This window comes from Pelophylax lessonae (genome assembly GCF_965119305.1).
Source record: "Pelophylax lessonae genome assembly, chromosome: 1".
Classification (NCBI taxonomy): domain Eukaryota; kingdom Metazoa; phylum Chordata; class Amphibia; order Anura; family Ranidae; genus Pelophylax; species Pelophylax lessonae.
The window spans coordinates 673,519,391-673,545,044 of NC_138768.1; the positions used below are offsets into that span (position 1 = coordinate 673,519,391).

The 25,654-nt window shown below is 44.0% G+C and overlaps 1 protein-coding gene across 1 annotated transcript in view; it reads left to right on the forward strand.

Moving 5' to 3' along the window:
• TLR2 (toll like receptor 2) overlaps nucleotides 1-25,091 on the forward strand; it is a 36,989-nt gene extending 11,898 nt beyond the window's left edge. Inside the window, exon 2 of the mRNA XM_082275462.1 lies at nucleotides 22,583-25,091. Coding sequence (XP_082131588.1) covers nucleotides 22,599-24,959 — 2,361 coding nt within the window. The 5' untranslated portion in view covers nucleotides 22,583-22,598 and the 3' untranslated portion in view covers nucleotides 24,960-25,091. The remainder of the gene's footprint in view (nucleotides 1-22,582) is intronic.
• Nucleotides 25,092-25,654: the final 563 nt, after the last annotated feature.

Genomic DNA, 25,654 nt, shown 5'->3' on the forward strand with positions numbered 1-25,654 from the left:
TGCGGAAATACCTGAAATTCCATTTTTTACCCCTGCAAATGAAGGGTCCAGCGCCCAAAAAGGACAGCATTACAGGCAAAACCTTGTATCTGCTTCCCGAGGCTCAGGTACCATCTTTTTAGTCCATTGACTGTTTTAAATGGATCTGAGAGCTAACCCCTTAGATTTAGTGATCTTTGATTGGGGTATATAGCATATCTTCTTTCTTCCTTGAAGAAAAATGTGGAGAGACTCTCCACCGTGACCATCACTTTTAGACACTGGCGAAAAAACCGAGGTACTTCCTGTGTGGGAGGAGTTATATAGGGGGGCATCCTTTCTGATTGGTTGCCAGTGTTCTTCACCTGTAGGTGGCTATATAACCCATATGTTATGATTTAAGGCTCTGTGTCCCTTGATGTACGAAAATAAATATGGGATTAATAGTATTGTGGTTTGACAGGCCTACAGGGATAATTATATGCTAATATATAGTAGATTCAATGATATAATATGGTTCTCCTAACAAACAGCGCAGACTTTACAATATGGAGTACAAAAACAGGAATTCATAATAATACCTAGACTAAAAACAAGCAGATATTAGAATATGCAGGCAAAAAATGGGCAGTCGTGACAATATCAGAGAAACAAATGGGCAATACAGAAAATATAAGAACAACGAATGGGCAATCATGACAGTACATCTTGCTCATTCTCATTCAGCATTCAAGTTCCATGAATCTCACATCCTTTAAAACTATCAATAAATGCTGTATTACATGCTGTTCATAGTCACTCGGTCACTATGATATTTGTTTTCTGTATACTGAAAAAAAACCTGGTTGATCCTGCTAGTTCTCTGTCTTCCCCTCCTGTCCATGTCCCCACTGCAGTTGGGGATTTTGTGGAGCAGTCTTGGCAGCTGGTGCACATGTCCAGTTTTTAGTGTATTTGTGTCACGCCGAGGGCTCCGGGTCCTGCAGCGTCCCCGGAGCATTTGAGGCGTGCTGCGGGTAGCGGCGCTCCGGTCACCTTCCCCGACCGTGAGCACCGCTCCCCCGCATCTTCTTTACGGTCTTCCCATGCGGCGGGACGTTCCCGTCCGCGCCGCACACTCACCTCCCGCTCGGCCTTCGCTCTGCCTTCCTCCCGGCGTGCGCGGCCCCGCTCCCTAGGGCGCGCACACGCCGGTGCTCTGAAATTTAAAGGGCCTGTGCACCACTAATTGGTGCCTGGCCCAAATCAGCCAAAACGTATAAAAACCCACTTCCCCTTCCTGTCCTTGCCGGATCTTGTTGCCTTTGGTGCCTTGAGAAAGCTTTTGGTATATCGTTCCCTGCCTGTGTATCTGACCTACTGCTGTTGCCCCTGACTACGAACCTTGCCGCCTGCCTTGACCTTTTGCTCCGTCTGACCTTGCCTTTGCCTTGTCCTTCTGTACCACGCCTGAATCAGCTGTCTTTGAGGTTGAGCCGTTACCGGAGGATACGACCTGGTTGCTACCGCCGCAGCAAGTCCATCCCGCCTTGCGGCGGGCTCTGGTGAAAACCGGTAGTAACTTAGAACCGGTCCCCTGGTACGGTCCATGCCAATCCCTCACTGACACAGAGGATCCACCTCCAGTGCAGTCACCTGCCGCCAGTCCGGACCCTGACAGTAGATCCGGCCATGGATCCCGCTGATGTGCCTAGTCTCGCTGACATTTCTACCGTGGTTGCCCAGCAGTCCCAGCAGATTGCTCAGCAAGGTCAACATTTGGCACAGCTGACCGCCATGCTGCAGCAGCTTCTTCCAGCACAGCAGCAGCCACCTCCACCGCCTGCTTCTGCTTCTGCTCCACCTCCGCAGCCGGTGGCCGCCACCTCCGCTAGAATCCGTTTGTCTCTCCCGGACAAGTTTGATGGGGATTCTAAGATGTGCCGGGGATTCTTGTCCCAATGTTCCCTGCACCTGGAGATGTTGGCCGACCAGTTTCCTACGGAACGATCTAAGGTGGCCTTCATGGTCAGCTTATTGTCTGGGAAGGCCTTGGCCTGGGCCACGCCACTCTGGGGCCGCAACGATCCTGCCACTGCCTCCGTCCAGTCTTTCGTCTCTGAAGTCCGCAGTGTCTTTGAGGAACCTGCCCATGCCTCGTTAGCAGAAACGGCCTTGCTAAACCTCGTCCAAGGAGACGCTACAGTAGGCGAATATGCTAATCAATTTCGCACACTGGCCTCCGAACTGACTTGGAACAACGACGCCCTCTGCGCAACTTTTAAAAAAGGTTTATCCAGCCATATCAAGGATTCTCTGGCCGCATGAGAGATCCCTGACTCCCTGACGGAACTCATCCAGTTGGCTACTCGCATAGATATGCGTTTCATTGAAAGACGTCAGGAACTTCGCCAAGAAAAGAATCTGGTTCGCAACAGGCGATTTCCACACCTGGCACCTCTCTTCCAGCAACCTTTGCAGCCGGTTACTGTGCCTTCCGCCGAGGAGGCCATGCAAGTGGATCGGGCTCGCCTGACCCAGCAAGAAAGGTCTCGCCGGAGGAACGAGAATTTATGCTTATACTGTGCGAGTTCCGAACACTTCTTAAAGGACTGTCCAGTTCGTCCACAGCGTCAGGGAAACGCTCGCACCTAGTGACTGTAGGAGAGGCGTCGCTGGGTGTAAAGTCTTCCTCTCCACGCTTGATTGTTCCGGTACGGATTTCTTCTGCCGCTAAAGTCTCCTTCCCTGCAGAGGCCTTCTTGGACTCTGGTTCTGCAGGAAACTTCATTAAAGCCTCCTTCATCAACCGCTTTAGCATTCCTGTGATCCGTCTCGTCAAGCCCTTCTTCATTACTACAGTTAACGGACAGAATCTGAACTGTACCGTGCGTTACCGCACAGAACCGGTGCTCATGACCATAGTAGTCCTCCACCAAGAGACCATTGAATTTTTTGTTCTACCGAATTGCACTTCTGACGTCCTTCTTGGCCTGCCCTGGCTCCAGCGCCACTCTCCTACCCTCGACTGGACCTCTGGGGACATTAAATCATGGGGGTCTACCTGCCACACTCATTGCCTCAAATCGGTACCTACTAGACAAGTCTCCATCTCCTCACCATTGCTCGGCCTTCCTAAAGCTTATCAGGACTTTACTGATGTTTTCTGCAAGAAACAGGCGGAGGTCTTACCACCACATAGACCCTATGACTGTCCCATCGATTTGCTTCCCGGTACCACACCACCTCGTGGCAGGATTTACCCTCTCTCCATTCCTGAAACCAAGGCCATGTCGGAGTACGTTCAGGAGAATCTCAAGAAAGGTTTCATCAGGAAATCTTCTTTTCCTGCCGGAGCAGGATTTTTCTTTGTTGCCAAAAAGGATGGCTCACTACGCCCATGTATTGACTACCGCGGTCTCAACAAAATCACGGTAAAGAATCGCTACCCTTTGCCTCTCATCTCGGAGCTCTTTGACCGTCTGCACGGAGCAAAGGTCTTCACTAAGCTTGACCTCAGGGGCGCTTATAATCTCATCAGAATCCGTGATGGAGATGAGTGGAAAACCGCTTTTAATACCAGAGATGGCCACTTTGAGTATCTCGTCATCCCCTTCGGCCTGTGCAACGCTCCTGCAGTCTTTCAAGACTTTGTCAACGAGATCTTCCGGGACATGTTGTATACCTGTGTAGTGGTCTATCTTGACGACATTCTAATCTTCTCCTCCACCCTGGAAGAACACCATCGCCATGTTCCTCAACTGCACCAGCGCCTTCGGGCCAACTATCTATACGCCAAAATGGAAAAATGTCTTTTTGAATGCAGCTCTCTTCCGTTTCTGGGATACCTAGTTTCTGGACAAGGTCTTCAAATGGACCCCGACAAACTCTCTGCAGTTTTGGATTGGCCACGTCCCTCTGGACTTCGCTCTATTCAGCGCTTCCTTGGATTCGTCAACTATTACCGCCAGTTTGTTCCCCACTTCTCCACTATCGTGGCGCCTATTGTGGCACTCACCAAGAAAGAAGCGAATCAGAAATCCTGGCCTCCCCAAGCTGAAGAAGCCTTTACTCGCCTTAAAGCCGCCTTTGCCTTCGCTCCAGTCTTGAATAGGCCCGATCCTCTGAAACCTTTCTTCCTGGAGGTGGATGCCTCCTCTGTTGGAGCCGGAGCGGTTCTTCTTCAAAAGTCTGCTAAAGGAAAAAACTTCACCTGCGGCTTCTTCTCAAAAACTTTTTCTCCTCCTGAAAAGAATTATGCCATCGGAGATCGTGAACTACTAGCCATTAAATTGGCACTAGAAGAATGGAGACATCTTCTGGAAGGATGCCCTCATCCGATCACTATCTACACTGACCACAAAAATCTCTCATACCTTCAGTCTGCCCAGCGCCTTAATCCGCGCCAGGCCAGGTGGTCTTTGTTCTTTGCCCGATTCACTTTCCAAATCCATTTTTGCCCTGCTGATAAGAACATTAGGGCGGATGCCCTATCACGCTCCACCGATGCCTCTGAAGACGAAACCGTTCCGTAACACATCATTCCTCCTGAGTGTCTGATTTCAACTGCCCCTGCTTCGCTGGTATCAGTCTCTCCAGGGAAAACATTTGTTCCTCCACGTCTTCGCCTACGGACTCTCAAATGGGGTCACTCCTCTCACCTGGCGGGTCACGCCGGAATTAAAAAAACAACTCAGCTAATTGCCCGACACTATTGGTGGCCCTCCTTTGAGAGAGACGTAACGGAGTTCGTTCAGGTCTGCACTGTCTGCGCACGTGATAAAACTCCCCGCCAGAAGCCTGCAGGTCTTCTCCTCCCTCTGTCAGTTCCGGAACAGCCTTGGTCCCACATAGCAATGGACTTCGTCACGGATCTTCCCGTATCCCATGGCAACACAGTCATATGGGTGGTGGTTGACAGGTTTTCAAAAATGGCACATTTTGTCCCGCTTCCTGGTCTCCCCTCTGCGCCACAGCTGGCGAAGCAATTCTTTTTGCACATTTTTCGTCTCCATGGTCTCCCAACACATATCGTCTCCGATAGAGGCGTTCAGTTTATCTCAAAGTTTTGGAGAGCTCTCTGCACCCAATTAAAGATCAAATTGAACTTTTCTTCTGCCTACCACCCTCAGTCCAATGGACAAGTGGAGAGGGTTAACCAGATCCTTGGTGACTATCTGCGACATTTCGTCTCCTCCCGGCAGGATGATTGGGTCGACCTGTTGCCCTGGGCCGAATTTTCTTACAACTTTAGAGACTCTGAGTCTTCCACCAAATCTCCATTTTTTGTGGTGTACGGCCGTCACCCGCTGCCCCCCCTCCCCATTCCTACTTCTGGAGTTCCTGCCGTTGATGACTTGACCCTGGACTTCTCCTCCATATGGAAAGAGACTCAAAAGTCGCTCACCTTGGCTTCTTCTCGCATGAAGAGATATGCAGATAGGAAAAGAAGAATTCCTCCTATCTTTGCCCCTGGGGACAGAGTGTGGCTCTCTGCCAAATACATCCGGTTTCGGATCCCCAGCTACAAACTGGGTCCGCGTTATCTCAGTCCTTTTAAAATCAAAAGCCAGATTAATGCTGTCTCTTACAAACTCCATCTTCCTCCCTCTCTCCGTATTCCTAACTCCTTTCATGTATCCCTTCTCAAACCCCTCATTCTCAACCGGTTTTCCCCCAAGGTCACCGTTCCTACTCCTGTTTCTGGGTCCTCTGACGTCTTCTCAGTGAAAGAAATCCTCGCCTCCAAAGTCGTCAGAGGTAAAAAAAAATTTCTTGTTGACTGGGAGAATTGTGGTCCCGAGGAGAGGTCATGGGAGCCTGAGTCCAATATCTTCGATAAAGAGCTCATCCACAGATTCCTGGGTTCCAAAAAGAGGGGGAGACCAAAGGGGGGGGGTACTGTCACGCCGAGCGCTCCGGGTCCTGCAGCGTCCCCGGAGCACTCGAGGCGTGCTGCGGGTAGCGGCGCTCCGGTCACCTTCCCCGACCGTGAGCACCGCTCCCCCGCATCTTCTTTACGGTCTTCCCGTGCGGCGGGACGTTCCCGTCCGTGCCACACACTCACCTCCCGCTCGGCCCTCGCTCTGCCTTCCTCCCGGCGCGCCGGTGCTCTGAAATTTAAAGGGCCAGTGCACCGCTAATTGGTGCCTGGCCCAAATCAGCCAAAACGTATAAAAACCCACTTCCCCTTCCTGTCCTTGCCGGATCTTGTTGCCTTTGGTGCCTTGAGAAAGCTTTTGGTGTATCGTTCCCTGCCTGTGTATCTGACCTTCTGCTGTTGCCCCTCACTACGAACCTTGCCGTCTGCCTTGACCTTTTGCTCCGTCTGACCTTGCCTTTGCCTTGTCCTTCTGTACCACGCCTGAATCAGCTGTCTTTGAGGTTGAGCCGTTACCGGAGGATACGACCTGGTTGCTACCGCCGCAGCAAGTCCATCCCTCCTTGCGGCGGGCTCTGGTGAGAACCGGTCCCCTGGTACGATCCACGCCAATCCCTCACTGACACAGAGGATCCACCTCCAGTGCAGTCACCTGCCGCCAGTCCGGACCCTGACAATTTGCTACCCTGAGCATTTCTTCCTAATCACATCTGGGCAACCCATGTGACTATAGAATCACACATGTGGGCGTATACACAGTGATAAATGACAGTCTACTCTCTCTCTTCTTTTCCATGCCCGCTAACCATCTAAACACAATGGGCGTGGAGTATTACATCTTTATTGATGGAGTCTTGACTTCCTTGTTGTTCTGAGACACAGGATGGAGGGGCAGGACACAGTGGTGATGGTATTGTCAAAGAAACATAAAGTTTTTTTTATTTTGAACATGTGACCAGCAGCAGAGGACTACAAGTTATTCTTGCCATATTACTCTGCAGACTGGCTTGGAAAGATCTGGGTCATGTGACAGTTGTATTTCGATTAGAAAAGAAGGTACTTAGATGTTTTTTGTTTTTTTTACTAAAATAATTACATTGTTATTGCTAGGGACTTTTGAACCGAACGGCTAGATGGCCCCGTTACGAATATGCGGGAACACACAGAGACGCACACGAGGGTAGAGTCAGAACATGTTCCTTTATTTCAGGAAATGTCCCGAGCATATATACAGTTAGAACAACATAAACATTTATTTTGCAATAAGGGGCTTGGCTTCACTATAACTCATGATCACATGATACTTTTTGGTATATTACCCAAATTAGAGTATTCCCATAACAGACTTATATTCTCATATGAAACTATTTCTTCAGAGTCAGACATATCTGAACAAACAAGATGTTATGACTATGAATCAAGGATAGCTACATGAGAAATAGAGAAGAATATACAGCATGAAAACACCAGTAACCCTTCAATCCCCTCTTTTATCATGAATATAATAAATTCCTTTAAATCACTTGGGCAACAGGCTTATCCAAGCCTGATTAGCAGCCTCTTTAATCATTCCGTTAACCCCTTCCCTGATAGTGCATACCAAATAACAACTATACAGGACAAGTATAACCAAAACAATAACACATGTAGAGTTCTACATTCATACACATCCCGCGAGTTGCGGTGGAATTTATTCTATTACTGAGATGTAAGTTGCTATCTTTTGTTTTAATAAATGATTTTATGTACTGCGAGCCCCCTCTTATCATTTGTCTATATGATGGAATATCCTGCAAAAATCTGAGTGAATACTCATGGGGCTAATCCACAACGCTTCCGCTGTGTAAACAAGTCCGAACAGGAGACCGGGATATCCATTATCCATCCCTCTGAGTGCCTGAGAGTGAGAGTTGTCAGGAGACGCACTCTTTCCATTACGCCTGTTTATATTTTGGTGAAGGTGAGCGGACATTTCTTATTAGTACCAAGATCCACTGTGAAATTGTACCACACTGACGATCACCTTGAAGCTGAGTGTACCTGGGGTCACTCATACCATGTTCACGGAATCGTTACTTTTGGCATATTTGCACTATTAATGAAATGGACTGTTTTAAACACAGCACTTCTATATGTTGATATCACTTTTTTTATCATGCCTTAATAATTATTTAATATTCATTGTCACTAGTGCACTTTATTACTGCTGATTTGCACTTGTTTTTTGCACATTATATCTATCACCTTTTATATATATATATATATATATATATATATATATATATATATATATATATATATATATATATATAACAGATATATTTACTGTCTACAATATGTATTTTTGATGTTTTATTTATATATTTATTAGCACACAACTTGGTCACTTTTTTTCATTCAATACTGTGATTCATCATTTTGCTGGAAGATACATTTATTCGCTGGGACCCCCCTTTTTAGTTACCCTCCCCTTAAACGGGACACTCATCATTATCTTAGTTTATGAATTTAGCGCCGATTCATCTTTACTTTCATATCCGTTCAGTATGTGGTGACACTACTAGGATTGGCAGCTTTTTTCATTATCATTCTTTATTGTTCTACCTATCTCTATCAATAATTTAGTGGCAGTGCATTAGGCTTTCTTCTTTTGTTCTCATGTACACATCTTACAATGAAAGGTGGGTAGGTATCCTGTGACAATTGAGCGGTGGCAACTGCAAGTTTGCCCCTCATAATGGCTGTTTCCCTAAACGTCTTTCAGGACAGCACCTTGTTAGATGGCTCCTTCCACTCGCCAACAGGAAACACCAATTCCAAAAAGGAGGCTTCTCCCCACAGCTCCTTAATGTTTGTGTTTCCTCTGGCCGAGGAACACCTAGAGGGGAGTCAGGAGCTCTTAAGGTGCTGTCCTGAGAGACCAGGCTCCCTGCTCTACCATACCTATATTTTTGGAGAGTCCATCTCTCCCATCCACACGAGCTACAGTGTTGTATGAAAGTGTTAAACTCTGCGCTCAGGAATATGTATTGGGTAAGTAAGTGGGCTGCAGCCTCCCAGAAATATAGTCAATGACTATATAAAATGTAAGATCAAGGTAAGGGAATGGCGCTGCCTACTATGATTTGTGTAAATGGTTAGACAGGAAGGTGTGTAGATGTATGCACAAGAAATAAAAGTAAGTATACACACAGAGAAGTGTGTAGATGTATGCACAACAGGTGAATAAATAAATAAATGAGCAGGTAAGGACCAAGATAAATATATAAATAAATAAATGAATAAATGAGCATAAAAAGCGCGTTTACAGTGAATAATAACTCAAATAAATATAGTGTATCATTGGTGAAATGTGGCAACTTGATAACTATATAAATATAGCAAAATATAGTGTATATAAAGTGACTTAGTGCATAAAAATATAAAATGGGTCAATTAAGGTGCAAAATATAATTTTTATGGCAAAAATGACTAAAATAAAGTGACCAGTGCAAGTGAAGATGGATAATAAATAAGTGACCTAATGACAGCATATGTAAAGTGCTGTATACAACAGGTGTATGAACAAGTGACAAGACAAGCAGGTGGTCCTATAATAGGGTGAAATCAAAATGGTGTTATTAGTCCATATAAGTGTCAAAAAATCTTCATATATTCAACCCTGTGGTGGGTATTGGGTGAGGTGCTCGGGGACCCCTAAGGAAGGTAGCCCACTCACCGGAAATACCCACCCCACACAGGGGTATAGAGTGGGTATATGTATATGGCAGGTAATCCTTCAGTTGGATCCCGTTCTTCTCCAGGGGTCCTAGGGTAGGGGTATGACTGGAGTGCCCAGTAAGGCTCTGTTAGGGTTCCTCCAGGTGGGCCCAAACGTCAGGGGGGTCCACTCTCATATAAGTGTCTGCTCCGGTAACAGCCAGATATGGCGGGACAGGTAAGGGTAGATGGAAGAAAGAGGCCAATAGTGTGATACTGCTATAACCTTTTTTATTGCATGTAAAACAAATATTGGGTACTCACAATAATCAGTATAAGAAGGAGCGTAGTAACAGCCTTTGGAACGTAATGCGTTCCACACAAATGCCGGAACCGGGAGTGATGCGACGCCGCTGTATGCGTTTCGTCATCCAACGTCTTCAGCAGCCTGACAGTGTTGTATAGGCTCCCTCTTCCCTTTCGGTGCTCGGGGAGAGCTGGTACTGCTTGTGAAACACAGCTCCTGGGCAGCAACAGCCGGTGGTGGATCCCTTTTTTCTTTTTCCTGCCCACCGGTCTGTTTGAGTTTGCTGCTGTCAGGGGCCCAGGGGGAGAGGGGAGGAACAGAGATGGTGCTTATTTCCGGTCCCAGGCCGGCGCAAGGGTGCTATGGGAGTCCGGAACCGGCATCCTTAGCCATCAGAGAACGCTGTAAGCACCGCTATGGACATGGTCTTCGCAGCAAGTGGGACATGCACAGGCACCAGCAAGGCCCAGACAAGGGGTGATTGTGTACTTGCCCTATACTTGTTTACTGTGGGGTCTCTCTCCTTCGCTCTCCCCCCCCCTTGGTGGCTGGGGGCCTGTCTGGGCACATGGAGTTTTTTCTGATACTTCCTGTGCACCTGGGTGGCCATGAGGATAATAGGCTGATTCATTAGGAGATTTTGTTCTGTGTTTTCTTTTCGTTATGGCAGGCAGAGTTCTGACCTGACCTTTAAAAAAGAAATGTCCTTCCTGCAAAGCGAAGCTACCTGAAGGTTGGAAGAAAACACTTTGTCAGAAATGCGTTGACTACCTGTTTAAAGAGGAAGCGTCTTCGGCATGCAGAGATTTAATCGCATCGGATAGAAAGGAGCTTGATGCTACCATAAAATCCTTTCATTCCTCTCTAACAGATCCATCCTCGAGTCAGCCTTCTACCTCACAATCCTCTCAGTTCTCACTATTAATCCCTTTGGTAGGAGTGGAGATAGGTCCTTCTACCCAAGGGGGACCCCCCCCCCCTCATTCCAAAGCAGATTCAGAGGAAAAAGAGGAGGAAGGGGTAGAAAATATACGTACTGTATATATGGGGAAAGAAGTCCTGCATCTGCAATTCAGAGCCCTCCCTTTCGGCCTTTTATCTTCTCCTCGAATAATTACGAAGACAATGGAAGAAAGCCTTGCTCCTCTCCGCCTTCAGAGTCTCTGTGATCCCATTTCTGGACGACCTTCTCTTCTTTGCTCCTTTCAGGGAAAGATTGCAAGAAGACCTGAGCAAGGCCTGCAGTCACTTAGAAACCTTGGGTTGGATTATGAACCTTCAGAAGTCAAGCTTCACTCCAGCTCAGTTGGTACAATTTCTGGGCTACAAGAAAAGTTCAATAGAACAGAGAATCTTCCTTCCAGAAGAAAAGAAAAACAAAATCCAGAATGTAGTAGCTTTGCTAAAAACAAATCAGGAGTTTTCGGTCAGAAGGGTTATGTCAGCCTTGGGAACCCTAACCTCGACTATACCATCCATTCAATAGGCAAGACTCCATTTCAGGCCACTCCAAAATGTCCTGCTGAAGGTTTGGAATCACAGTCGAAAAACCCTAGAAGCAAAAGTAAAAATCCCCACCAAGGTCCAAAGGACCCTCTGGTGGTGGAGAAATCAAGCAACTTTGTCAAGGGGCTTATTCTAGACCTTCCCAGTCAAAATAAGAGTGATAACAGATGCCAGCATGTGGGGATGGGGAGCCCACTGGGATCAGAATCTGGCACAAGGTGTTTGGTCCCAGGCCGAGGCAAGGAAGTCCTCAAAGTGGAGAGAGTTAAAAACAGTCGCTTTGGCTTTGGCTTCCTTATCTCCGAACCTCCAGGGATCCCATGTGCAGATCTTATTGGACAACGCCACGCTTTGGCTTATTTCAACAAACAGGGGGGCACAAGAAGCAGGACACTTCAGTTGCTGTCGACCGAAATCCTGGAGTGGGCAGAAAGTCACTTACTTTCCTTATCAGCGGTCCATCTCAAAGGCACGTTAAACAAAGTGCCGAATTTTTTGAGCAGATGGAGGATTCAGGAAGCAGATTGGAGTCTGAATCCAGAAGTCTTTGCATTAATCACCAGGACTTGGGGGCGTCCAGAAGTAGACTTATTTGTGTCAAGAGAAAACGCAAAGCTCCCTCATTTCTTTTCTCCCCACCGAGACGATGGTTCCCTGGGGATAGATGCCTTAGCGTACCCTTGGAACTTTCTTCTGGGTTACGCTTTACCCCCTTTCCAGCTCATTCCAAATACAGAAAGAAAGTGTCGGTGATTCTGATTGCCCCATTTTGGCCAAAGAGAGCTTGGTTCTCAACTATTCTACAGTTGGCAGTCAAACCTTTTTTGCAACTCCCTCTTCAACAGGATTTGCTGCTTTAGGGACCAGTATGTCACCCTGATGTGTCCAGGCTAAACCTCACCACCTGGTATCTGAGGAGCAGCTATTGAGAAATAAAAGGCCTCAGAACCTCTAGTGATCACTTTACTTTCTAGTAGGAAGTAAGTAACTAGGGCCATTTACGCTAAAGTTTGGAAAACCTACAATACTTGGTGTCATTCAAAGAATCAAACCTTGGAAAATATTGTATCAGTGTTGGAGTTCCTGTAGAATGGTGTGGAAAAGGGTCTGGCGGTTTACTCTTAGGTGCAGGTTGCCGCCTTAGGAGTATTTCTGGAGAGACCAGTTGCTTCAGAAGCCTTGGTCGCAAGATTTTTTAAAGCACTTACTTGTTCCAGACCAGCACCTGTAAAATTGTTCCCGAAGTGGGATTTGTCAGTGGTTCTACAGGCCTTCACAAAGGAGCCTTTTGAACCTTTAGAGTCTATTTCTTTAAGGAATCTTTCCCTCAAGACAGTATTTTCTAATTGCAATTACATCTGCAAGAAGAATCGGTGAACTGCACTGTCTTTCAGTTAATGAGCCTTTCTTGTCTATCTACCCTGACAGAATTATTCTCAAAACAGACCTGTGTTTTTTTACCAAAGGTGGCATCAGTTCAAAACCGATTTTAAGATATTGTCCTACCAACAGGGGCAAAGGAAATCTGGATGTGAGGAGAATCCTGTTACACTACCTAGAGGTAACAAGGGATTTTAGGTTTTTGGATTCTCTGTTTGTTCTTTTTTCAGGCAACAAAAAGGGCCACCAGGCATCAAAGGGGTCAATTGCTAGGTGGCTTAGATCAGCTATTTTAGAGGCCAGCTCCCAAATGAAATTATCTCCCCCGCTGGGGATTCGAGCACACTCTACTAGAGCCCTTGCCACTACATGTGCAGAAAAAGCTGGTGCCACCCCAGATCAAATTTGTAAGGCAGCTACATGGTCAAGCTATCTAACGTTTGTACGTCATTACAGGTTGGACCTTCTGTCAGCAGGGGACCAGGCTTTTGGCAGAAAGGTCCTTCAGGCTGTGGGAGTCTTTCAGGACAGCAGCAGCCCACCCTTTTCTATTTTTGCTGTCATTAACCGTATTTTGATTATGTGTTCCAGCATGGGCCGGAGGTACTCTTCTACAACCGAGGAGCTGTGGGGAGAAGCCTCCTTTTAAAGTTTGGTGGAATTGGTGTTTCCTGTTGGCGAGTGGGAGGAGCCATCTCTCAAGGTGCTGTCCTGAAAGACTCTTGGAAAACAAGTTACTGGTAATTCTGACTTGAATTTTTTTACAATTGCCTGATGTACTGTCAAATTATATGTTATTAAGGTGCTGTAAAGATTTCCTTTGTTGTTTAAGTACATCGATAATTGGACCTATGGGCAGTGAAAAATCACCAATTGGGAGTGCATGAGATCCACTGGGGACTCTGTTCAGTCGGGACTGCTGTTCTGGTCACTGTCTGTGGTCCAAAGGGGGATCCAGATCGCTTGACCTTGTTTAGTGTTGGTTCCTGTAGAGGAAGTGGAAAACAGACAGACACATCACCGTAGATGCCATTCAAAGTCTGAATCAACCTAATACAATAATGTGCTCTAAATCACCAGGCATGATTACAAGAGGACCTTTTGCCCAAGGTGTGGTAAATCGTTTTCCCATTAAAATTTCAAATTGTGACAATTTAGTTATTTTTGGCATGTGTCATCTTTTTTTCTGCTAATACTGCTGGAATAGTGTCTTCCCAATTTTTTAAAAGTCCCTCCTTACAATTTTATTCTTGATTGTCCTGTATATTCTTTCCATTATACCCGAACTCCGAGGATGATTTGGAATGTGAAATTTCCACTGAATCTTCAAGAATTTTACAAGTTCCCGGCAGATCTTGGAGACATATGCTGGCCCATTATCAGCAATCACTAGGGGACAACCCCACCCAGGGATTATTTCTTTAACTATGACATTTACCATTCTGTTTAGGAAACAGATTCAAACTGTGATCACATTGTCAATCATTCGATTAATTAACCCAGCACATACTGCTATGATATACGTGTAGTCATATCATGGGTGATCTTGCCAGTTATCACTAATGCCTCATCCTAGTACATTCCTTTCATGACAAAGAGAAAAGTGTGTGTGGGGGTGTGGGGGGGGGGGGGGCAAGGGAGAGGATCACAACTGCACAGAACTAACATGACACACACAAGATGTAGAACTAAGAGTTCCAGCATTCACACACACATACACAATTATCTCTCTAAAATCGCATACATTTTTCCCATTTGTACACAACACATGTATATCTTTCTCTTACTCTCTTTTAACTTACAGTATCTCACAAAAGTGAGTACACCCTTCACATTTTTGTAAATACTTTATTATATCTTTTCATGTGACAACACTGAAGAAATGACACTTTGCTACAATGTAAAGTAGTGAGTGTACAGCTTGTATAACAGTGTAAATTTGCTATCCCCTCAAAGTAACTCAACACACAGCCATTAATATCTAAATCGCTGGCAACAAAAGTGAAAATGTCCAAACTGGGCCCAAAGTGTCAATATTTTGTGTGGCCACCAATATTTTCCAGCATATTTTCCAGCACTTCCTTAATCCTCTTGGGCATGGAGTACACCAGAGCTCCACAGGTTGCCACTGGGGTCCTCTTCCACTCCTCCATAATGACATCACGGAGCTGGAGGATGTTAGAGACCTTGTGCTCCTCCACCTTCAGTTTGAGGACGCCCCACAGATGCTCAATAGGGTTTAGGTCTGGAGACATGCTTGGCCAGTTCATCACCTTTGCCCTTAGCTTCTTTAGCAAGACAGTGGTAGTCTTTGAGGTGTGTTTAGGGTCATTATCATGTTGTTGGAATACTGCCCTGTGGCCCAGTATACAAAGGGAGCGGATCATTCTCTGCTTCAGTATGTCACAGTACATGTTGGCATTCATGGTTCCCTCAATGATCTGTAGCTCTCCAGAGCCAGCAGCACCCATCCAGCCCCAGACCATGACACTCCCACCACCATGCTTGAATGTAGGCAAGACACACTTGTCTTTGTACTCCTCACCTGGTTGCCGCCAAACACACTTGACACCATATGAACCAAATAAGTTTATTTTGGTCTCATAAGACCACAGGACATGGTTACAGTAATCCATGTCCTTAGTCTGCTTGTCTTCAGCAGGGCTTTGTTGTGCATCATCTTTAGAAGAGGCTTCCTTCTGGGACAACAGCCATGCAGACCAATATGATGCAGTGTGCGGCGTATGCTCTTAGCACTGAAAGGCTGTCCCCCCACCTCTTCAACCTCTGCAGCAATGCCGGCAGGACTCATACGTCTATTTCCCAAACACAACCCCCGGATATGATGCTGAGCACTCAACTTCTTTGGTCGAATATGGCGGGCCTGTTCTGAGTGGAACCTGTTCTGTTAAACTGCTGTATGGTCTTGTACACTGTGTTGCAGCTCAGTTTCAGGGTCTTGGAAATCTTCTTATAACCTAGGCCATCTTTATGTAGAGCATCAATTCTTTTTTTTCAGATCCTCAGAGAAATATTTTCCATAAGGGGCCATGTTGAACTTCCAGTGACCAGTATGAGAGAGTGGGAGGTAAAGTTTGTTGGGCGCTTCTGCTGGGAGATGGGTCCCCAATGCAGGGGTCTTGATGGGAGAAAAGCGACCAGAACTTCTGGGGTGCACGAATGCACCACGCCAACACCAAGGGCAGCTCTAACAGGCAGTAGCAAAGTCCCGCTGGCAGGCAAGAGAGAAAAAATAGGCGCCACTGAGTGTGGCAGATGTAACTTTATTGCATGACAATAACATAGACTTACATGGAAGCTGATGTATATCCTCGTGGCTCTGGGGTCCCTTCCTGGTCCACAGCAGTTCCGTCCTCTGGCTGACCGGCAACCGGGAGATGACGCTGCAGAGGGAACCAAGAGGAGGGACTGGATCAAACCAAGGCAGCGGTGGAATGCAGGCCTCTCAGATGGACCGCACGAGCATGATGGCGTGGAGGTGCTACAGACTATTGATACTGTTGATGCGTTGACTTATAAGTATATTTGTACTATGGAAATGCCTAATGTTCATTGTTGATGATCATCTTTGTCGTGTGTAATATTATGTACCTTTTAGAGATGTCTTACAATAAACTTATGTGATTTTACCTATTCTTGCATGTCTCGTTAAAGTCCCCTGGGCCCTCAATTTCTTTTGTTTCTATGCAGCATCCATAAGATGTTTGACTAGCACTGAATGAGAGATAGACCAGCCATCAGCCGAGACAAATCCCCTGTGCATCCCTATACGGCCAAAATGATCATGTACTACACCATGCACATATTTGGAATCAGTATAAATATTGACTGCCTGTCTTGAATCTGTGTGATGCAATCATGAGGCTCAATAACCTCATCAGTTTATTCTTTTAAATCCAATAAAGCATTAAGAATGGGGGCAGGTCCTGATGTGGGAGAAGCATATTGAATAGTCAGAGAGGTAGTAGACAGGAGAAGTATCTAATAACCACTCATTCTCTGAGCTGTCATGTGTTTAGATTTTGTAACAATTGCAAAAACTTGATGTGATGTGCTGCCAGAGCCCATAGACACGCCGGCATTCCTTTTACCTGGAACTGGAACTACCTTGGAAAAATAGGCTACAGGTCTCAGCTTACCTCCATGCACCTGCGCAAGGACAGCAGCCATTGTTTTACAGTTGGTCCTTGTGTACAAATGAAAAGGTTTACAATAATCAGGGAGTCCCAGCCCTGGGGCAGCCACCATTCTAGTATGTGTAAGCATGTAGTTTTTCATCATCCCAAGTCACTAGGTCTGGAGCTTCTGTTAAAGTGCTTTGTCTGACTATATTATCAAAATGTGAACAGTCAGGTATCCATTGGTGGCAGTAAACAATCATACCTAAAGGACAGCATGTCTTTTTTTGTTAGTGGGCGCCCTATTCCCACAACAGCTGTAACCTTTGCAGAGCTTATTTTGCATTCCCTGGGGGTGAGTGCAAACCCCAAATACTCAACCTGTGGAAGACAGAGCTGGATCCTGGACTGTGAAGCTTTGTGACCCTCTTTACAAAGGTAACTCAGCAGACTTACAGTATCAACCTGACTAGCCTCCAGGGAGGGACTACACAACAGTAAGTCATCAACATACTGAAGGAGGATGGAACCCTGACCAGTTGTCTAAAACTGCAATGTAGCATGGAGCTCTATAGAGTAGACTGCAGGTGAGTCTATATAGCCTTAGGAAAGACAGGCCCAGGTTAGTTGGTGACCATCAAAACTGAATGCCATAAGTAGTTGTGTCTCTTCATCAACAAGGATGGAGAAAAATGCTTGTCTTAAATCGATTACTGGAAAACATTGAGAGTCATAGGGTATAGAGGTAATCAGCGACGGTACATTAGGCATAATGGGGTCTATAGGGATCACTAGATTATTAACCCCTCCTAGATCCTGTACAAAACGGTAAGTGCCATCTGCTTTGGGCACTGGGTTAATGGGTGTGGGGATAGTAGACATCTAAGAGTGTAGTACTATATGTACCTATGGCTGTTGAATCTGATTTTGCCATTGCAGGTGGTGTCTCACTGGTGCTTGAATTTGCTGAAGTACAGGGGCATACTGGGGCTGATGCTGAGGTACTACCTGACCTTGTTGTTGATCACGCAAATTAGCATTATCCTGCTGTTGGAGGTGGGGGCACTGATTCTTCCAGTGACCTTCACGTCCACATCCAAAGCAGTGAGTGCATCTCCCTGTATTGTGGAAATTCCCTCTTCCTCTACTCCTGCCTCTACCACCTCTCCAAGGCCTCCTTTCACCTGTCATATCTCTTTCCCTTGCCTGCATAGGATCACAGTGCTGTAATCCTTGGTCACTAAAAAATGCCTTTATAGGTGTTTTAACTTCAAAACAACCTGCTGTATCCTTCTCCGTTAACTTTATATCTCTTTCCCTAGGCCTTTGTTTACATGCCACTGCCGTTGGAAGTGAATTGCGTCCCTTCCACAGTCTAACCATTTCAGTTTCGGTCCACATGGTAGCTCTGCCAGCTTCTGTGGCCAAAGTGTATGCGGTTGCCTGAGTACCTGCTGGTTGAAGTGTGCTAATAGATAGTACCTTTGTCCAGTCAAAACCTGAGACTGACTCATATTCCAGTATAACATACACAAAAAGCATCATATGTTCCTGTGACAGCTGTCTCCCTTTTGTAGCCCTTTTTAAAAAGGCTATACAGGCTGTTAGATTTTTCTGAAGTTTAGGGCCCTCACCTAAATTGGGGTACAAGGATGCACATTGGAAGGGTTGGTATGCTGGGGGGTATCAAACAAAAGGATTGTTATCTCCTCTGATGGACAGAGCACCGCCAGCTTTCTTTTCAGCAGCAATCCTCCTATCCATTGCACACCAATCCTGCTCCCCTTTACTGTCATTATTTACCTTAGTTTTCAATTTAGATACAGTCTTTTTCTGTTTGTTTTTTTTTTCCTTTTTAACATCACTAGGATCTACTGGGTGCCAATGTGGAGCTACCTTTTTACTAATTCTCTCCTCCTCCCTTCATATATTCCATATCCCACATGGGATCAGGGCCAAATGCATCATAGGCACTTGTGTCTCCCAGACAAAGTCCTCTAATCATACTCATATGAAATTTATCATTAGCCCCATCCCTAGGAAAAGGATTACAACTTCCTACAGCCTCCATCCAGACCACTAAATTTGAAACCCAAGGGTTAACATAGTAATAATTAGTTGATGACACTCTGCCTACATAATCTTTACAATTTTCTCCATAAATCAGAGGTGCATATTTGCTACTTTGGAAACCCATTTTCAACCAAGCCTTAAACACTCTATAAGGATGCGAGGAAGCCACCATACCAAATAGCCTCTCCTTTTGCTATCCCTATGTGACTGTGTGTCTCACAAAGACCTGCTTCTCACTGAGATCGGCTGTACAAATCTCATTTTATAGAGACATCTGTCAATCCGGTCAACCACAAGAGTGCAGTGTCGGAGCACACATTCACATATAATTCTTATACATACATATATCTTATATTTTTAAGCATGCAGCATATAATACAGCTTATATGCACATAGTGGGAGTCATCCAGTCATCAAAACCTACTGTGTTAAGACACAGCTTCTACGCAGCTCCTACAAAACTTGTATGGAGAGCGCAACCGGATCTGTACAAACAGATCTTTTATATCTGTCCCATTAAAACAATTTTATGGCCCGTGGTTCTTTTAATGCAAAAAAAATAATTTAGAGCTAAGGTGTTAGAATGTGCCAAAAATAAGGTACAATTCACTCACCTTAGATGATCTTGCATTCCACCCACTGACACCAAGCCTGTTAGGCACTTTTGAACCGGATGGCTAGATGGACTCCCTATGAATATTGGGAACACACAGAGACACACACAAGGGTAGAGTCAGAGCATGTTCGCTTATTTCAGGAAATGTCTCGAGCATATATATACAGTTAGAACAACAGAAAAATACATTTCACAATAGGGGGCTTGGCTTCAGTATGACTCACGACCACATGATACTTTTTGACATACTACCCAAATTAGAGTATACCCATAACAGACTTATATTTTCAGATGAAACTATTCCTACAGAGTCAGACATATCTGAACAAACAAGATGTTATGACTATGAATCAAGGATAGCTACATGAGAAATAGAGAAGAATATACAACATGAAAACACTTCAGTTATCATCTGTATACATAAAGAAAAGGGATAATGTAAATTAAACAATGTGTATTTACTTAAAATAGCCCATCAGAAGAAAAATCATGATCTTGAAATAGGAGTTAGGCAAATATATGAACGGAAGGATTTCATTGTTCGACCTGCAAACAAAGGAGGAAGCATACAATAAAGAGATGGCTAATATTTTTCAACTGTTAACACTTTTGTCCCTCTGATCAATAACCCCATGCATAAATAGAAAAAGGCACTTTAAGATTTGGTAAATAAAGGATACAAAAGAGGGTATATTGAATAGAAAAGAAAAAACCTTTTTGGTTCCATCTGCTACCCAGTCATGTACTACCTAACGAAGGTACATAAGAACCCAAAAAAATACTCCAGGTCACCCTATCATTAGCAGCATTGACTTGGTTACCTCAAGAATTGGAATGTACATAGATGAGTATTTGCTGCCTTTAGTATTTAAAACCCCTTCTTATTTGAGGGATTCTACTCATGTTATCAATTTACTTAGAACAATTGAGTGGAAAGATGGGTACATTTTAGCAAACTTTTTTTATACTGTCATCTCACATAGGCATGTATTGGAAGCAGTGAGACACTTTCTAGGAAGGAATTGGGATCTAGTGGTGACCCAAACTCAGTTCATTCTGGACCCACTTAGTTTTGCCATGAGTTATAATTATTTCCGGTTTGGGGGCAATTATTACCTCCAAGGTTGTGGGGTGGCAATGAGTGCCAAATTAGCACAGAGTATGGCCAAATTATTTATGGCCAGGTGGGAGGAGGATGTCATCCATTAAGCCGGCACCCTAAATTGTTTTTTTTGGGGTAGATTAATTGATGACATCCTCCTCCTATGGAATGGTAGTATGGATACGCTACTTGAATGTATCTCCCGCCTGAATAATAATGACAGGGGTATCAAATTACAGCGTGGAGCTAGCACCCAGGGGTGCACTTTCTGGATTTGGACATTAAGGTAACCAATCGCTCTCTTTCTACCAACACCTATTTGAAGAAGACTGATAGAAATTCAGATGTAGAAAACACCAGTTGTCATCGCACCATCATGGCTAAGAGGGGTTCCTAAAAGCCAATTTTTGAGGCTTAGGCAGACCTTTACCATGGTGGATGATTACTACTTACAGGTGCAAGTCTTGAAACAGAGATTTCTGGAGAAGGGATACAGCAAAGCAGCATTGGATGACACTATTGTGGAAGTGGTGGGTAAGGATAGGGAACTATTGCTGTCCAGTAATAGGAATAGGCCCACTGAAACTGATCAATTAAATTGTTCTTTCATTACCTCATAATTGAAACAACATTGAGCAATTAACCATATTAATAAGAGACACTGGCCCATTTTAAAAAATTATCCCATTATTGGCCCTTTGTTTACCTGAATGTCCCATGGTGGTATATAGAAGAGTACCTTCCTTGAGAAATGTTATTGACCTCAATGTCATAGATCCCCCATAAGAACTTAAAACTTTCATGACTTGAAGAGTTTTTTCCCTTGTTGAAAGTGTGCCGTTTGCCAAATCAATTCTTTTTAGGGTAGAAAACATTCTAGCTTTCAGTCCTGTGAAACGGGTTTAACATTAATTAATTTATCACGTACACGACTAAGAATGCAGTGTATTTGATAAAATGTTCTTGTGGGTGTAAATATGTAGGGCACACAGTGAGGATGTTGCAGGCCAGATTCAAAGAGCACATTGTCAATATTAGGTCTGGGTTTTCTAATCACAGTGTACCTAAACACTTTACCAGGTTCCCACAGTAAGAGCACTGCAGGCACACTTTTCATGGCTATTGATAAATAATTCCTCCACTGGAGAAGTAGTAATGTTAGGAGGGAGATCTCTCGTCTTGAAACAAGATGGATTTATCAGCTCAAAATATATGTCCCATTCGGCTTGAATGTCAAATGGGACATTAATTGTTTTAATAATAATACCTAAATTTGTTTAAAAATAATAATCCTATCAGATACAGGCCTGGTTCACACTGGTGCGACATATGCTCCGACTTTGGGAGCACCTGTCACATGAGGTGTACAAATCAATAGTTCCCTTTGAGAGCCATCTAACTAACGATCTAACGATTTTGAAAAAGGGTTCTGCACTACTTTGGTCCGACTTCAGCCCGTTCAATATCATTGAAGTCAGATCAACGTCAGATCCTCATCCTAACCATTTGACTTTTGACATCCAACATGGTGATTACAGCAGCAGGAAAAGGAATTTATGTCATGCTGGGATTGTTTTGATTGGTCAAAAAACAATCGGACTATCTCAAAGTCAGAGCAAAATCGTATCCCGTTCATTCAAGACGGATGGAAGTAGGACTGATGTAGGACCAATGTCACAGGGCAAAGTCGAAACAACAGTCATGTCGTACCAGTGTGAACCCAGCCGCAGTCACAATGCGGCACCACCATTGTAATCAGGCACCTGTGGGTGCTGCAGCTAACTGAATACATTAGCCTGCAGTGGAAATTCCTCCATCCAGGCTCTTAACGTGTTTGGGAAATGAATTGATGGCACATTTTAGTCTACTGTGAATCTGTTTACTAAACTATATCTAATTTGTACCTATTTTTGCTTTTTAGGTCCCTCAACATCAGAATGGTTGCATACATATGGAGTTGTTACTTGATCTGTTCAATAATGGCTTTAACACATTCTTTATATGAAGCTGAAGACTGTTTTTGTGATGGCATGAATTTTTGTAATTGCTCCTCTAGACATTTGACTGCTATCCCTACCAACCTGCCAAAACAACTGCAGCGGCTCGACATATCTAATAACTTAATTCAGGAGATTACAGACACAGAGTTACAGCCATACAAGGAGCTGGAAGTACTGCTTGTGAACAGCAATAACATCCATTCCATTAGCCAAAATGCTTTTCAGTCACTGGCGAATCTTGAAGAGCTGGATTTATCTTATAATAAACTAACCAGTATGTTGCCTACTTGGTTTAGACACTTTCAAAGCTTGAAAAGGTTAAACCTACTTGGTAACCAGTATACATCACTTGGTGAAAGCTCCCTTTTTTCCACTCTGTCCTCACTGAAGGATTTAAAGATTGGAAATCATAACTTTGAAGCTTTTCATAGGCATGACTTTGATGGAGTGTTGAGCTTAGATAACCTATACCTAAATATTTCAAATCTCAGGCAATATGCAAATGGTACCCTCAAGACCATAAAATCGATCAAGCATATTACCATTGCTATAAATATACCCCTATTGCCAGACATAACAACAGATCTTTCACGGTCTGCTATTGTATTAGAAATCAGAAACATGTCCTTCAGACTGCATGAAGATGTAGAATCCTTCACAGCTCTGACTGACACTACGGTGAAAGTTTTAATGTATAGAGAGTGTCTGCTAACTGACAACAGTGCAGCACGACTTATAGAAATTATTCATACCTACAAAAATGTTACAGACTTTGATTTGTTTGATTGTACACTAGAAGGGACAGGGCGAGGTGCTCCATTTCTGAAGGATGAAAACTCATCTCTTACCACAGTAGTGATCAAGAATCTGTACATACCAAATTTCTATCTTTTTTCAGACTTAAGTTCTGTATATAAGATAGTGCAGAGAATTAAAAGCATTACCTGTGTTGATAGCAAAGTGTTTTTGATGCCTTGCAATTTTTCCAGGTCCTTTAAGATGATGGAATACCTTGACTTGAGTGGCAATCTGCTGACAGACCTGCTTTTGGAAAGTGCATCTTGTTTTTATGATGGATTTGGTGCTTGGCCTTCACTGAAAACTTTAAATGTAAGCAGAAATCGATTGCTCTCTTTACAAAAAGTTGCTCAAACATTAGCACAAGTACCCTCTTTAACTAGCATTGATCTCAGTCAAAACACTTTTGGTGGTTCAACACCCTCTTCATGTGGATGGCCTGTAAACCTCAAATCCTTAAATATCTCAAATTGCCAGATCAGACAAATCAGTGACTGCATTCCTGTAACTTTGGAGCATTTGGATGTGAGTTTCAATAATCTTGAAGAATTTGTATTGTTCTTGCCAGATTTAAAAGAGCTTTACATATCAGAAAACAGATTAAATAAATTGCCAGCGGATGCCCACCTGCCCCGTTTAAATCTGCTTATATTTAGAGAAAACCGGCTCAATGAGTTTTACCAGTCTGACTTGAACTTCTTTCCGAATTTAACAGGTCTAGATGGAAGAAAAAATAGTTATTTTTGCTCCTGTCAGTTTGTGGACTTTGTTAACAAAAATCATAAACTACTTGTTGGTTGGCCACAAGATTACGTTTGTGACTCTCCGACATCTGTCAGAGACATTCAGATTGACAAAGCGAACCTTCCTCTCCTAATGTGCCAAAAAACATTAGTTGTGACACTAACATGCATCATCTTGATATTAGGGATAACCTTTATTTTGGCGCTCTGCTATTATTTTCACATTGTATGGTATGTGAAGATGACCTGTGCCTGGCTGAAAGCAAAGAGAAGACCTTTGAAAGTACTAGACAGAGAAATCTGTTATGATGCATATGTATCATATAGTGAAAGAGATTCGGAATGGGTGGAAAATATGATGTTGCCATTATTGGAAAATGGTGACCCTCAATTCAGGATATGCTTTCATAAGCGAGACTTTGTTCCTGGCAAAACAATCATCGATAACATAATTGATGCCATGGAAACAAGCTACAAAACCCTGTTCATCTTGTCTGAGCACTTTGTCCAAAGCGAATGGTGCAAATATGAGCTGGAGTTCTCACACTTTCGTCTTTTTGATGAAAATAATGATACAGCCATTTTGGTTATGTTGGAGCCTATTGAAAGGTCAACTGTCCCAAAAAGATTTGCCAAACTGCGCAAACTCATGAACACAAAAACCTATCTCAAGTGGCCAACAGAGGAAGAGGAACAAGAAGTCTTCTGGACCAACCTAAGGGCAGCTCTCCAACCAGAGGACCACCTCCAGTCATAATGTTGTGAAAACTGGACAACTGAAAAACTGCAAAAAGATGCTGTTAAAAAAGATATCTAGCATTAAACACCAATTAATGACACTAGGTTCAATGAATTAAGCACACGTGTTATTTGCTGTTAGGGTTGCAATTTTCAGCTCTCATTGGCTGTCATTGCTAAAAAGCATGGGAGTTATGACAAAAAAACAAAAACAGAATATTGCCTACAGCTCACCGATTGTCTGTAGGTCAATCCATTTTTTGCATGGAGCAACTAAAATGGACTTGTGTACACTTTACTGAATTTTGAGCTGATACTACACTGTACTTGTGAACATAAATAATGAGTATATACAGTAACTCAATATAAAAACATTTTAGAGCTGAAAATTGCGATGTAATAATTGACAGTGATTTCCTTTTTCTATCCACTGTGGAAAGTGCAGAAAACATAACACACTTCTGGTAGAATTCAATTCTTGCCATATGCATTTTTAATTTAAAAAAGGAAAATGGGAAATGCTATGACCTATGTTTAGTTCAAAACTAAAGTGGGGTGTGCCATTTGGTTTGGCAGGCAATGTCTAAAAAGAGCAAGTCTGCAAGAGTTTCAGAACTACGTGACCCTGAAGAGCATTCATGGTAACTATGGCTTATTCCAGTCTCATGCTACTTACTTACCCAGGTTACAAAAAGCAAAAACTGCATAGTTACC